The 15,820-nt window shown below is 34.8% G+C and overlaps 1 protein-coding gene across 2 annotated transcripts in view; it reads left to right on the forward strand.

Moving 5' to 3' along the window:
- The window catches only part of TMTC2 (transmembrane O-mannosyltransferase targeting cadherins 2), a 365,840-nt gene that overhangs the window by 224,928 nt on the left and 125,092 nt on the right, over positions 1-15,820 (forward strand). For both annotated transcript variants that reach the window (XM_069491843.1, XM_069491844.1), the window contains 3 exons: positions 5,791-5,876; positions 6,323-6,507; positions 7,973-8,051. In XM_069491843.1, the coding sequence (XP_069347944.1) occupies positions 5,791-5,876; positions 6,323-6,507; positions 7,973-8,051 (350 nt within the window). The remainder of the gene's footprint in view (positions 1-5,790; positions 5,877-6,322; positions 6,508-7,972; positions 8,052-15,820) is intronic.

Consider the following 15,820-nt stretch of genomic DNA (forward strand, 5'->3'; position numbering starts at 1 on the left):
TTTTTTTTTTTGAGACAGACTCTCACTTAGTTGCCTGGGTTAGAGTGAGTGCTGTGGCGTCAGCCTAGCTCACAGCAACCTCAAACTCCTGAGCTCAAGGGATCCTCCTGTCTCAGCCTCCCGAGTAGCTGGGACTACAGGCATGTGCCACCATGCCCGGCTAATTTTTTCTATATATATTTTTAGTTGGCCAGATAATTTCTTTTTTTTTTTTTTTTTTTTAGTAGAGACGGGGGTCTCGTTCTTGCTCAGGCTGGTCTTGAACTCCTGACCTCGAGCGATCTACCCGCCTCGGCCTCCCAGAGTGCTAGGATTACAGGTGTGAGCCATTGCGCCTGGCCTCCCCCACATTTTATATGTATGTCACCTTTGTTGGTTTAATACATAGTCTTGAAAAGTATACTTTTTGTGTCCTGATGTGCTTTATTCATACTAACACTTGGAGGCCTCAGATTTCGACCCTTTTAAAGACCTTTGTTAGAGGCAGAGGCAGGAGGCCACTTTATTAAACGATTTGGATGTTTTAACAGTTCCATCTCAATGGCAAAAAAGAGGCACTGACAATTTGCACAGAAGTATTGACAGAAGTGGGGAAGGGCATGCTTTTTCTTTTTAATTTTTAGAAATATTTTTTCTTCTGCTTTTTTGTAAAAGCAGTCAGTAGAAATGGTAGGTTCGATTTTTATTGAAAAACAATTCATTTAATTTGCCTTCCTATATTCTGTCTCCTTTGTATAGTTCATGTGCATGAATGGAAGGGACATAAAGACCTTATTTTGTGAAGAAATGTGCTACAGTTAGTTGATATGAAATTCTAATAGTGGTTTTCTGAACTTCACTATTGACATATTGGGCTGGGTTATTCTTTGCTGTGAAAGGCTGTTCTGTGCCTTGTAAGATGTTTAACAGCATCCCTGGCCTGTACCCACTGGATGCCAGTCACATCCCCCCAGTTGTGACAATCATGAATGTCTCCAGACATTGCCAAATATCCCCTGAAGGGAAAAGTCACCCCTTGTTGAGAACCACTGTGCTAATAAATGTTCCCCTTCTGTCTCTGTCAATGTTGAGAGTCAGCTAGGCATCTGTATGCCTGTTTACATTTAATGATCGTGTAAGGCTCTGTCCAACCCACTGTTATCTTGGGTTTGGCTGGTTTTCATTAATCAAGTGTCTAGATTGTGATTTTTAAAAATGGTATTTTAGACAAAGGTGGTTGGGGGGACTGGGGATAAGATGGGAAGAACTTTCACAGGGAAAAGAAATTCTGCACATGCAATGGTAAATCCTAAAACGGATAATCAAAATCAAGAAGAAAAAAGCTAAAAGAATTTAAGGGAGAACATTTTGTTATTTTTTTTTCTTGACGTAAAGTGATTTTCTAGAATTTAGATGTTAAAATGAGTGGTAGTAGCTTTTATGTCCAGATGTATTTTCTTTCTTTGATGAGAACAACTATTCTTTTTCCAATTTATATTCTTCATCGTTGGCTGCTTAATTTCAATGACTGTTGCTCTGAAAAATAAATCATGAAAGGAGAAATCTGAGAAGTAAAATATTCTTTAAAAAATGCTATAATATATTCACTTACACACAGATACATAAAATTGACCCTACCATTTATAAATTAGAGATCAGTGACATTGTTTTCAATTTCTTCATATTCATACCATATTCATACCATACCACGGGCTGGCTTTCTTAACTTTAAGGCAACTTCATGTAATATAGATAAAATTATTTCTAATTAGATTCTAGTTTTATGGCATATTAAGATGCATTCTTGTTTTTAATATGCATAGAAGAAACCAGAAAATTTTAACATGATTAGCATGTAAAAAAACTATGTTGTCATTTTTAAACAGTCATGGGAAAGCCTTTTGTATGAGTGGTCTATTAAAAGTACAGATCTTCATTTATAGCCCAACTTCCAGGCTTGAATTTTGACATACTTCTTACTAATTGTGTGACCTTTGGCATGTTACCTAACTTTTTCTTGGCCAAGGTTCTTCACCTGAAAAACGGAGCAAGTAAAACCTATCTCATAAGATTATTATTGAGTAATAAATCAATATATGTAAAGTGCTGCACACATTGTAAGTGATGAGTAAGTTTAGCTGCTATTGGTTTTAATATTATTGTAACCATTGCAATGTGAAGGATTTTGGATCCTTTTATCATATCTTAAGAAAAAAAAAAAGAATATATTTTATCGATGTGGAAAACAGCAGTAACAAAAGCCTGGTCATAATGGTGCTAGAATTGACCCAGATTCATCCTAACTTCCAAAATGTCACTTGATTCCTTTTCAGGATATCAGTGCAAGTTAATGTTATGCAAAATCTGGAGACTCTTAGAGCAAAAAGAAACATAACCTAGTACATATGTACCCAGAATTGAATTATTTTATCTCTTTCCTCTTTTCCTTCTGAAAGAGCATGGGATTTAGTTTCAGAGAAACTGTTTCAATTCTGGCTTTGCCTCTTATTAACCACAAAAACTAAAGTTAGTTGATTAATTCTCAAAACTTCTCTTTCTTCCTGAGTAACGTGGAGCTGATGATAAAACTTTTTACTGCTGAGTATTTTCAAGGCTCTGCCAATGTCATTTGGACTCTGTGGACCTTTCTTTGTCTATTCCTGGGCTGGGCAGTGTTGGTCCTCTGTCCTCTAGTATTGTAATTTTCCACACCGTTTGTTTTCTTATTTGTCTCTCCCAGTAGATGGTGTATCCATAGGCGACTGCATCTGTCTTCACATGTGCAGTGTCCATACTAGGGCATAGTTAATGCTCAATTAAATTCTGAGCCCATGAGAAATCAGTCACAATAGCCATCTAACTTGGACTCACTCCATTGCTAACGTTATTCAGATGATGTAGAGGATGATATTCTAATTCAGAGAGGCACATTAGATATAATCCTGGAAACTTGCCTGCCGCATGACTCCATGTAACTAGGACCCTGCAAAAAATAAGGCAGGCAGGACACAATTGTCTAGGGATGGTTATTATGCTATTCATCATTTTTTCCTCTTTGTATATTTTGTGAATTGGAAAATGACGGGAATATAGTATATCAGCATTGGGGATCCCATGAGGCTAAGTACATCAGTTTTCAAGGTTTATGAGCTTTAGGCACATTGTCAAAGGTACGTGCTCATCCCCTTCATATTCATTCCATCTAGCCTAATAGCATAGTTGCCCTTTAGAAATGTAATTATGTGGAGACTAATTAGTGGACTATTGCATTCATTCAGATGACAGAAAAGATAAAAGAGCTCTGACATGGCCATAAAGATAAACCTTGAGGCACAGAATAAAGATCCTTAGAAAATAAGAATTGGTGGGCTTTTTGGAGACTTCACAAAACATGGAATTATGGGGATAGGTAAAGAATTAAGAGTGATAAATCAAGTTTCTGATTTTACCAAACTGGAGTGAATGATGATGTTGATTATGAAAGAGATGTTTTCCTTCTATTTCCTTGCTTTCATTTATTTTTAGGTGGGAGATATTGTTTTCAAGTTTTAGATGTGTTGATTTTGAAATTCCAGTGAACCTCATCCAAATCTGGATGTCACAAGAAAGATCATTACTTCAGAATTGAGAGCAGTCAGCATATACATGAGCCACATTTTTGCATGATGTCAGGCAGAGACTGTATTTATCAAGAGAAGAGACACAGACAAAATCCTTTGAAACACCAGCTCCTTTTAAGGGAGTGTATGAATGAAGAGCCACTTTCATTTTCATTCTACGTAGGATGATCTCAAGAATGGAAGAGACCTGAGAAAGACTGGTCTCCCAGGAGCCAAGGAAACAGAGTTTCAGGAAGGAAGGTGAATTCAGTAACTTCAAGTGCAATACTAGAGTGGGCCGTTCACATAAATGAACTATGTTTGGGTTTGATAACTAGTAGAAATTTGATAGGACATTTCAGAGGAATTCTGGGAATAGAGCCTAACCTGTATTTAGGGGTAAATGGGATCTAAGACTTTGGACATATGCCTCCTAGACCATTCTTAAAGGAAATCTGAGTTCAAATGGAAGAACAATAGTAAGCAGTAGTTAGAGGTGGATACAGGAATGGGTAAAGATTGTAGGGGTATTCTCTTCCCCTATTTTTAAGAGGCCCATGAACATTTTTCTAGTCTTAAGGGAAAGAAAGCTGGAAAAAAAATGGAAGATATTGGACAAATGGAGACTAATTGAAGAATTTTAATTTCTAAAGAAGCTGGAAAAAATAAATATCTGGATGTTATTTTTCCTCTTACATCCTTAGCTTTGTATCAAAGGAGAAGCACTTCTTTATTTGAATTTGAAAGGAAGGCAATTAAGACAGATAAGGTTGTAGCTAAGTTTCAGAAATTAGATAATATATGTGAGTTTAGTTAACTGGAAAGCATATCAATAAAATTGTTTAAAAGAATATTTCTTTTTGAAAAATGTGTTCTTGCTTTTTATCCACTTTTAAATACAACTGATCATTTTTACAAACACTTGACTTCTGCAGGAAGCTTTGTTTTTTTCTTGTTCCCAGCAACTGAAAAGTACATTCTACAACACAGTCTATCAATTTCATGATCAAATTAATTGTCACTCAAAAGTTCTTAATAGAAATTAAATGTACATTTATATATATGAAAATGATCTTAATGTGTTTGGAAATTCTTGATTCAAATGACTTTTTAGCAAATATTAAAAAATAATGTTAATATACACTAATGACACAAATAAGCATTCAACTTCAAAGATTTTCTCAAGATGCTCATGAAATAATCTGAGTATTTAAATACTCCACAAAATAAGCTTTTATCAGTGGCCTTCTCTTTTCTCTGACCTCTATTTTACCAGCCTTTGAAAGGACTCAGCAGCTGCCAAGTTAAATCTGCAATTTGAGGTGATAACAGCAGTACTCAGGCTCAATAGATGTGCAGAATGTCTGCAAGATACTTACTGATTGCAAGAGAGTGGGAATAGGCCAAAAAAGCCCTCTAAGAGCTTTTTGAACTTGGTTCTATTCCCTGACACCTTATTTTCATAGACATGATTGTAATTGATTTTCATTTAGGCCATGAGGGTGGGGTCTGGAATGGCTGGGATATTGCATGTAGACAGTACCTAAGGAGCCTCCTAGGAAGACCTATGGAGTCTTGGAGTCTGCAGAGAAAGGTGTTTTTCAGATCAGTGAGCTGAAATTTGCACAGCGTTCTGAAATTCAAGCTTATTTGGCTAACTCCAGATAGCAAGGAAATAACAATATGAATAGCTTCAGTCTTTTTCTTGATTTCTTTATGGTATCTGATTAAATTCTGACTATTTTTGCTGTTCACCCAGACTACCTTGGGCCTTTGGGGCAATCACAGACCAATATTTCCCAAGCAACACAGCTAGTGAGAGAGGCATCTCATGTTTCCATATATCACTGTCTTACACAAGTTTTCTTTCTGAAGTGATGGGAAAATATGCGTGCTCCGAGAAGAAATGCAGGTGGTTGGTAATTCTAGTGGGAGAGAAAAGACAGCTAGAAAAGGGGAAAGTTCAGTGGTGGTAAAAGGCTTTTTGAAAATACTACTTAATCCTTTCTAATGCAGCCTAAATGCAACTGATACCGATCCAGTATTTTCTCTCCTGAGGAATCATTTCCTTCTATTTAGAATTTATTTTTATAACAGGTTAGCATTTTATTGTGCTGTTAACCATTTTTATTTTGGGAATATAAAATAAAAATTTGTGGTTTTCTATGTAGTAATACAGTCCTGTCTCTAAATTTCTGTTTTCCTCATGCAGAGGGTTACTTCTACAGGAGAACAGCAGGTTTGCAGAAGCACTGCATTATTATAAGTTGGCCATCGGGAGCAGGCCTACCCTGGCTTGTAAGTAATATTTGGAATTTTTTTTAATACCTCTTTTCATTCTTGAAAATGATCTCTGTGATTTGCAGCATCACAGAGAAAACACTAATTGCTTCTATTTCTGAATACTTGCTGCTCAAATTATGAACTTCTAACACTTGTATCTCATTTGATTCATATTTTGATGTCCTTGATAATTTAAAAAATATTATGGTAGCTGTAACTTTTACTAAACCAGATTGTAAACTCAAAATTATTGGAATTCCTCGAGGATAGACACTATTTTATATATTTTGCAGTGATACCACAGTTCATACAACCATTATTGATCCTATAAGAATGTTTTTTTTTTAAATGAGAAATAATCCATAGAAACTAAACTGAAGCAAAGGTAACTTTATTTTATCCACAGTGTATATCATCTTCTCACACTTCTCCCAATTCTGTTTATATTTTTCCCCCCTCAGCTGCATATTTAAACACCGGTATTATTCTAATGAACCAAGGAAAGACAGAAGAAGCCAGACGTACATTCTTAAAGTGTTCTGAGATCCCAGATGAAAACCTGAAAGACCCTCACGCACACAAGAGCTCTGTTACCAGCTGTCTGTACAACCTGGGAAAACTCTATCATGAGCAGGGACACTATGAGGTCGGCCAATACTTGTGCTACCTTTTCCTTCCCCCTTGTTCTCATTCAGTCTCAATGTTTTCTAACCCACATGCTTGCAGGGCCTGTTGTGTTTTAAAAAAACTTACATATGTACACATCAAACTGCTGTCCTTTGAAAAACTAATGTGTTCATATTAAAAGGGTTTTATGATCAAATTTGTTTGGAAAAAACTTCTTCTGAATAAAAACTAAATAAATTTCTTTCCCGTGAGTTTCTCAGAGCAATTATATCAATATGTATTGTGACTATTCAAGAGAGGGAGATAACAGGTGATGTTTCTCAAGCTCTTTTGCTCCCATTTTCTTTGATGTAATGATCCAAGACATAGTTTCTAGAATTGTTACCTTTACCCAGTGTTTGATATCATAAAAAATATATTGTTTGTACTCTGAGTATTAGGACAGTGATTTGATGTTAATTCTACCTATATCTCTTAACTCTCTCAGAAATTATAATGAAATAAAATTTAATTATATTATTTTTTAATTGAGGGGAAGGGAAAAGAGGCATAAAAGGATGTTGTATAGTAAGTTAGGAGGTGACCCAGGCTTGTCCTGCCTTTCTCTTGGAGGAAGCATGCTTGCATGGGTTCCTAATTTTATTTCCCCTCTCTTTGTCTCCTAACTCACATACTCTTACACAATACATTAAGACTGAAATGGAAGGATTAAGATACAGCCTTTAAAGTAATTGCATTTAATAGCTTCAGTGAATCTCTGTAGTCAGAAGGTTTGTTAGTGGGTATTTTATTTAGATCCCACCAGGTTTCCTGACTTAAAGTAATTATGAGTAACTTCCAAATATGATTTTCTTAAGTTTTTTTAATTGATCTGTGTGAACTGTAAAATTTATATTAATAGAGCATTGCTGGCCAGGCGCGGTGGCTCACGCCCGTAATCCTAGCACTCTGGGAGGCTAAGGCGGGCAGATTGTTTGAGCTCAGGAGTTTGAGACCAGCCTGAGCAAGAGTGAGACCCCATCTCTACTAAAAATAGAAAGAAATCATATGGACAGCTAAAAATATATACAGAAAAATGAGCCAGGCATGGTGGCGCATGCCTGTAGTCCCAGCTACTCGGGAGGCTGAGGCAGGAGGATCGCTTAAGCCCAGGAGTTTGAGGTTGCTGTGAGCTAGGCTGACACCACAGCACTCTAGCCTGGGCAACAGAGCGAGACTCTGTCTCAAAAAAAAAAAAAAAAAAATAGCATTGCTAACATTTAACTTGTTATTGAACTATGGCATTCTTTACTGACTGGCTGAGTACTTGCATACGTGAAATTGAGATAGCATGCTATCAAAGGACAGCTCTATTATTTTCCTCTAGTGATCCGTTTAGAAATAGCAGTTGATTTTTTTAACTTTGGAAGAATATTATCTTACTTTCAGTGAACATCGCTGAACTTTAGTGATAATTCATATTTTCTTTATTTCTTATAAATTAGGAAGCCCTTAGTGTATACAAAGAAGCAATTCAGAAAATGCCAAGGCAATTTGCCCCACAGAGCTTGTACAACATGATGGGTAAGTAAAACATTAATATTTTAAATTGATATTTCAGAGACTTCTGGAGAAATTAAAACATGCTTGTGTTAAATGAGATTCTAATGAATCATATTAATCCTCACAAACCTTATTTCACAATTGAGTGTCATATTCAAATTCTAACAGAACATACTTGTTCTGATATGAGCAAATAAATGTGTTAAAAACTGATTCCCAGTATGTTGGTCGGATCCCAGAATTGTTGGAAGGGGCTCTCAAAACTGGGCATTATAGTATGAGCTAGACTCTAGAGACTGCAAAAGTAATATCTTGTACATATGTGTAAAATTTTCAAGTATGTTTAGAGATGAAGCAAGTGCACATTTTTTAATGAGTTTATCAAATTCATGATAATTTTGATCATGTTATTTTCTTAATCAAAAGATTCTCAAAAGTGAACATGCTGTGATGTAGAAATTCATGAACTTTGATGCTTATAAAAGCCAACTTGTATGGTTTTGATAGATCAGGCCTTGGAGCTCAATAGATCTTTTCAGAGTAACATTTTAGAATAAAAATAAAATTGTGCAGACTAACTGTGCTACTACGATTATTCTTCTATGTTGAATAATTAGCTTAATTCTTTTATTAGAAAGTATATACATCTAAGGCATGAATTTTTCTATACAAGAAGTCAAGAACCAGATATTTCTAACATCTCCCTGTCACCAGTGGTTGATCCCTGCCTGCCTTGTAGTAAATTGTTACCACAACTGTGTGATGGTGGACACAACTGAAAACCACAAATTAAGCATGTGACTTTTGGGGGGAAAAAAATCTCTGAAGTTTAAAATGCCCTGCTGATTGATCAATGGTGCTGTTTCAAGATAAGAGAAGAAAAGGGCTTGCTTTTATCCTCAGATGTTTTTTTCCAAAGCACAAATTGCACACTGAGATTTTACCTTTTTATTAAACCTGGTTAAGTTTAATATTTCTAGGATTCTCTCATGCATATAAAATAAGTGGGATTAGACTATATGACCTCCAGGATTATTTTCCGCTCCTATATTTCATGATTTGAGGAACTTGATAGTAGCTGTATGGCTTGAGCACACACACACATACACACACACACACAAATCCCAAACCTCCCGAACTACAAAATACACACCTAGAAAGAACACTCACATTCTTTATTTTCCAAGTGACAGAAAATTTAGAAATAGGTTAGAGATAGAATGGGGCACAGGTCAGTAAACAGAAAAAAATCTGTATTTGGAAGAGGTTAAAATATTCATTCTGTGTCTCTGGGAATCCTAGCCCCAGTAGAGTGATTTAATGATCGTATTAAAAAAGGACACTGCAGTATTTTTTAGTTTTTTCTTTGTATAGTTACTAAAAGGTAAAATCTAGGTTCGTAAAATGTGCTTTTGCTCTTTAAGTTTTATGAATTAAAACAATGCCTTTTACTGTCCAGCATTTTAACATCAACCTATCTATACCAATGAAATGTACATGTCCGTGAAGTATGTGCCTAGAATGTGTAGATTTATCAGTTAAATTAGCTTTTCTACTTTAATGCTGGATGTTTTCCAAGTCAAAATAAATACTGAAAGGATTGCTTTCTCTAGCTTTGTCTCAAGAGGCACAGCGATTTTAGTTTATGATTTTATTCTTAACTGCAGTGCTAGTGCTTGCAAAAGCCTTATTCCCAGTTTTCCTCAGCTATCAAGCAAGACATCTCTCTTTAAATCAGAATAGGGCTCTGAGATCCTTGGCAACAGACTGCATGTGGTAACTATTTTTAACGAGAAGTGGTGGTATTCACTATAGTTAGTGATTTCAGAAAATTCATTCAATTATTTTATGTTAATAAATTTGAAAATTCAGCTGGTATCTGGATCTGTCTCTCACATGATTACACACATGCTGAGCACACACAGGCAGCAAAAGATAAGTGTGTCCCTGGGGGTTATTGCTTAGTCCTTTGTCTTATTTTCCATGATAGAAGGAGATGGTCGCTTTGCCCAGACTCTGAAAATCATCCTAACAATTTTCGAAGGAAAGACGCTACTATAATTTAAAATACCAGATTTCTTTTATAATTATGGTGGCTGCTTTCTGCTTAATTTTATGTGAAGGTCCGTTAGCTGATCAGGTTTTATAGTTTCACTTGTTTAGGAAACTATAATTTTCTCAGAGTGAGTTCACCTCCTAATCAAATGGGTTAAATCCCCCAAGTGTTTGCTTTAACTCCAAATACATTTTGATTAGCCTCCATTTGACAAGAAAAAAAAATGGCCCAGGAGATAAGCTGCCCTGTCAGTTCATCAGTTTCATTAGCCTGTCAGCATGTGCTGATTATCCTATCAAGTTTATCAACAGCCTTGAATGTGTTTTCTAATTCACACATTTACATATTATTAGTGCCCTTTGGGGATCAGTGATGGATTATAATGTCTGGATAGACTTTGCCTGAAGTGCTCATTCTTCTCATGTCTCATCTATTTACCCCTTCACGACCACTACCCCCATGCACTTGTATGTATATATAATACACAAACATATTTTTTTCCATTCAATTTTTTTTTTCTTTAGCGGTTAGGAGAAATTAAGGAATGTATGTGGATAAATACAATTATATTTCAATGTTGTTATTAGTTTAATAACTAAATTCACTGCAATTGCTTTTTTTAAAAAAGCTCTCTATACTTTTCATTTTCTATCCCTTTGAACATTTTACAAATAAATTACATGACAATATGCTTTGTGTCAATCAACTTATCCAGAACATCAAATGAATGTTTTTTTCCCATTAATAGTAAATAACAAGTTTGATTGATTTACTTTTCTACTTAAATTTTCCATATTTTATTTTAAAACTGTTTATTGTGACAGTTCGTAAGTAAATTTTACAAAATATTTAAAAATATATTCTCATTAATCTCTTAATTCATAGGACCAACATATCTGAATAACAATAGAGAAATATCTTTCCATTCAGAATTACATGAATGATAAACAGATACTAAATATTTTATAAACAAAAATTAAACTTTCCCCTAGGTTCTTATAATTAGAAAGGTGTGAGAATACATGAAATATTAAGGGACCAGTCACACAGTAAGTATTAAAATTGCTCCTGCACAGTTTTGACTTTAATTCTGTGGGCCTCAGTTTCTTCCTGAGAGGACAGTTTGGATTAAATGGCAATGCAGTATAGTGTGGTCCCTGAAGTCAGATAGCCTGGGTTCAAGTTACAGCTTTGACACTTTCTAGCTGAGAATCCTTGAGAAAATTACTTAATAGAAGCCTCAGTTTTCCCATCCATGAGATTTTGATAATAGCAGCATCAGTTTGAGGACTGATTAAAATAATGAGGGTGAAGCATATTGGCCCAATGCCTAACCTGACAAGTGTTTTATAACATGATCTTCCACTGTAATCACCATAATCTTTGTGGGCTTTTAAACTCCAAAAATTGATTTATGTTATCTGTCAGTTCTTTTTGTATTTAGCAATGTAAATATGATTAAACTATAGCTAAAACTTTTGTCACAGTAATGGGCTTGTAGTCACCAAAGTTCTGTTGGGATTCTGTTTAGTTCTATCCTATCTGGAATTGCTGTGTTTTCTCTCCAGGCTCATTTCTCCTTTTTTTCTCAGCAATTCAGTCAAAATTCTTCTTTAACTGTTAGCTGTAATAACCAAAAGTGAAACAGCATATTCTGTTAATGCCAATTAACTTGGTTTCATTAGAGTGTGTCCGCCAAATTAAAATGGTCATATTTAGGTTAGAGTCTCTTCCCCTCTTTCTGTCATGATGTTATTTTTCTTTTAATCTTAGTCAAAATTATTCTTTATTCTAACTCTCAGAAGTGTAATAAACACCTCTGAATTTCTCCTTTTTTCCTCAAATTATAGATGTATTTTAGAATTATAGAATGTTAGAGATGAGAAATCCGGATCTTAAAAGCCCATACAACATCTCTTATTTTACAAGATAGAAGATTAACACCCAAAGAATTAAGCTGACCTGTTCAGGAATACACAGTTTGTGTTAGACCCAGGAGCATAGTTTCCTGACATAAATTCAAGTGCTTTTTCTACTTAGTCCTTCTGTGTTACCAACACTGGTGTGTTCTTTACTATATCAAAATAGCTTCTCTTTACACATTTAATAATCAAAAAATAAAATATATAAAAACCTCTTCAGTTTAACTACAGAGAATAATGCACCTAAAAGATTGTGGTTTTATACAGATATGTTAAATATACAAGATATTTTAATTTTTTTTTAAATGCAGGATAAGTTTTGAACACCCTCAGTTTTTCTTCTCTTTCTCTGTAATTGTGTATTTCTCTTATTATCTCTACATAACCATTGCTTTTGAATAATCCTAAGGGATTATAGGAAACTAAATTAAGCTGTAACTTCCAATTATTTTTATCAGTTTGAGCTCTTCTGATCCCAGAGGTCATTTTAAGCCTATTTACTATTTAAAATAAAATGACTTGACTTTCTCAATGCAAAGTAATTGTCGGGTTTAATTACACAAGCAATTTAGGCCATATCATCTTGGTAATGTATCTTAAGAACCAAGGGGCATAATGTGTTACATGGATTAAAAAAGAACTTAGGGCTACTTGACTTGTCATTGCAGTCTGTAATCTCTGTTCAGAATAACCTCTGTGTGCAAAAACAATAAGAAAATTGTTTTTTGAAGCCATGAGCGCTGAGTGAAGAGTACAGAGGTGATGGTCATGTGAAATATAAATAATGAATATGGCTCTGGCTCTCACAGAACTTGTTGGGAGATTTCACAGTTGGTCCAGAGCTCTTGAGTTCCTCTCCTTAATAAGTACCTGTAAATAAAATGGAAAATTATTACTCTAACCTTAAGAGTGTTTTGTCTATAACTATGTAGGCAGTACTATGTTGACTAGACCAAACAAAATAAACAAAAAGAAGTCAAGCTTTTTAATTCTAAAGTGATACTACTGTCACAATTTGTTCATATATTCATGTTTTTCCATTCTCTAAAAAATGTGTTTATGGTGGGTAACGTACATTTATCTTAGAGAGAGATTACATTCTTTTTTAGAGGAGGATTGTGTAGTCGTGACCCTTTGTTTTTTATTGCCCTATTTGCTTTTATTATTAGCATACTGTTTTGATTCTCTTCTGATAATTCCTTGTTCATTTTTATATCCCTTTTACTCTTAAATCCCAGCTCAATATTGGAAAATATATTTTCCTTCATTAGCCTTTAGCTAACAAATCTTTTACTTCAAAATTTTGAAAAAGGTTTTCTCCTTACATTCTCCAATAAGCCAGGAATCTTTTGATTTGATTTTTAGCTCTTTAAAATAGCTGTTTATGAGATTTTTTTCCCCATTTTTATTGGACTATTCACAGAGAATGAGAAAAACAATGAATGGGAAACAAAATTTATTAAAGCAATTTTTGGTGTAAAAAACTTGTGCAAACTTAGACTTGTATTTTTGAGAAGAAACTTAAGGAGTGAGAGAGTTAAGTATCATAAATAGCCACCAGTGATCTTTAGATCTCTTACTATTATTTGGGTAAGAAGAACTGACCAACAAGATTCCAAATGCACATTGTGAAAACAAAATGCAAAAATCCTCACTTGTAAATTTGAACTCTACTTGAAATATGTAATATTGTGCTGAGTTCAGTTGATTGAATGAGTATAAAAGAAGTCTCTTTATCAGTCTTCTATATTGTGTTTTAGCTGATTTATTTATTTTTGTTGGATTAATCTGTGTGTGTGTGTGTGTGTGTGTGTGTGTGTGTTTACCTCACCTTGTTTCAGAGTATATTTAGAGTGGAAATATTCAGAGTAAACTTTTAATGTGATGGTTTACATGCTTAACATTTCTTCTATAATTCGTTGTTCAGTGAATTTAACATGCCACCTGTGAAAGAGATGGTTTTTAAATGTGAGATTTGAACTTTCACATCTTTCAAGTGTGGAAGCATTAACACTCCAGTAGTGTTAAGCTTTTTATACCACCTGCTTCCCCTATTTTGAGTTCTGGTGATTTTCCTATGATTGCTTCCATTGGCACTCTAGAAAATCAATGAGTCAGTCCTGCAAATATGAATATGACCATATAACTGGATTAGTCATTAAGCTGTGTAACTCCAAAAAGAATATTAACTTCTAATTTTTAAGACAAGTCTCTTCACTTCACCTTCATTTTCCCATCACCAGAAAGAACAAAACCACGAGACCAATGCTGGGTGTGTAGAGTTTACTATTTCAGAAAGGCAAAATGTAGATTCGAGAGATTTTAGAAGTACACTTGGTAAGATATGCAGCCAACAAGATAAGGAATTTGTGAACTTTTGGCTGTGTATCAAAAAGAATGAATATATAAAATTTATGAGCCAAGCACTATAAATTTTTCTCCTAAAAGTTCATTTCTCATTATAAAACTGCAGTGGTTTATTTTTATTCTTTTACCTTTCACGCTTGATATCTTTACATTATGTACTATGGTTACAGACGTTAATTTGCGAGGCATTAGTCTATACACTACAAAGGCCAGTATCCAGTTCAGCTGCATTAAATAAGTAATATATTTTGTTTAGAGTTTCAATTAAACCCAAGACCAGAAGATAAATGGCCCCTGTGGGGAGTTTGGACACTTTAATGCCAATGGTAGGGTTGCCTAAGGATCACGTGTAGATCTAAATGCCTCTTGCTTTCCTGGAAATATGATACAAGACAGTTGATTATATTTCAGTGCTATTGAAACCATACAAGCCCACCTGTTACATTAATTCATACTTTTGCCAGTTTCATGGTAAAGAAAGGATTGAAGCTTAAAAACTTTATATTTAAATTGAATTATAACGAAATGAATAAACTCAAATTAATACCTAGTTATATCCTCTGTATTCTCTGATTACCAAATGGTTTCAGTGTGTTCTGTTTAAAAAAATCTGTTTCCTGAGGCTTCAATAGAAATGAATGAGAAAAAGTATATATTTTAATCTGTCATTGGGCAACAGCCATGGAGTTAATCTTTTACTCAGTAGTAAATACAGGTTGGAGAGTACTCAGAAAATTGAAGAGATGTTATTATATTATACCTAGAAATTTCATTCACTAGATTGCAAAATCTGACATTCTAACTGATGCCAATTTTGATGGCAATTAGATAAAATGAACACAGTCATGTGGAAGAAGAAAATTTTATGTGAAGGGTGCAGTCTTGAAAATTAATGTCAAAGAAATGAGACGTTATTGTTGTACATATTTAGAACAAGCAACTGAAGGGATAGAAAGATGTGATGCTTTTTCTTATCCGTCATGAGAGTCACAACCAACACTCCTATAACAAGAGAGGTTAACAGGAGAAAGCATATCAAATTTAGTCAAAGTTCTGCATGACAGTGGGAGCCTTCAGAAATGAAGACGCAAACACCCAGGGAAACTAATATGCTAAGGTTTGATGAGGAATGGAAAGTCTTGCAGAAATGTGATTGGACAAGAGAATAGGATCTAATGATAATAGACTGGATGGGGAAACCCAGCAAGGCCTCTCTGTTCAGATTCTTCTTGGCCTCTGTGTGCAGCATTCCTTCCCCCAGGATACACAAGAGGACCCCTAGAATGAGGGTCTTCAAGGGAGAAGGGGAGAGAGTGACCTTTCTAGATTTTATATCTTGCTGTGGAGGAGGGAAGTTCTGGTTTCTGTGATTAGCCTTCGGGAAGAGGAATTCTGGTATCTATGACTTGCTTTAGGGGAAGCACAGGACCCAGAGACCAGGTAGA

This window comes from Eulemur rufifrons, chromosome 16 (genome assembly GCF_041146395.1).
Source record: "Eulemur rufifrons isolate Redbay chromosome 16, OSU_ERuf_1, whole genome shotgun sequence".
NCBI lineage: Eukaryota > Metazoa > Chordata > Mammalia > Primates > Lemuridae > Eulemur > Eulemur rufifrons.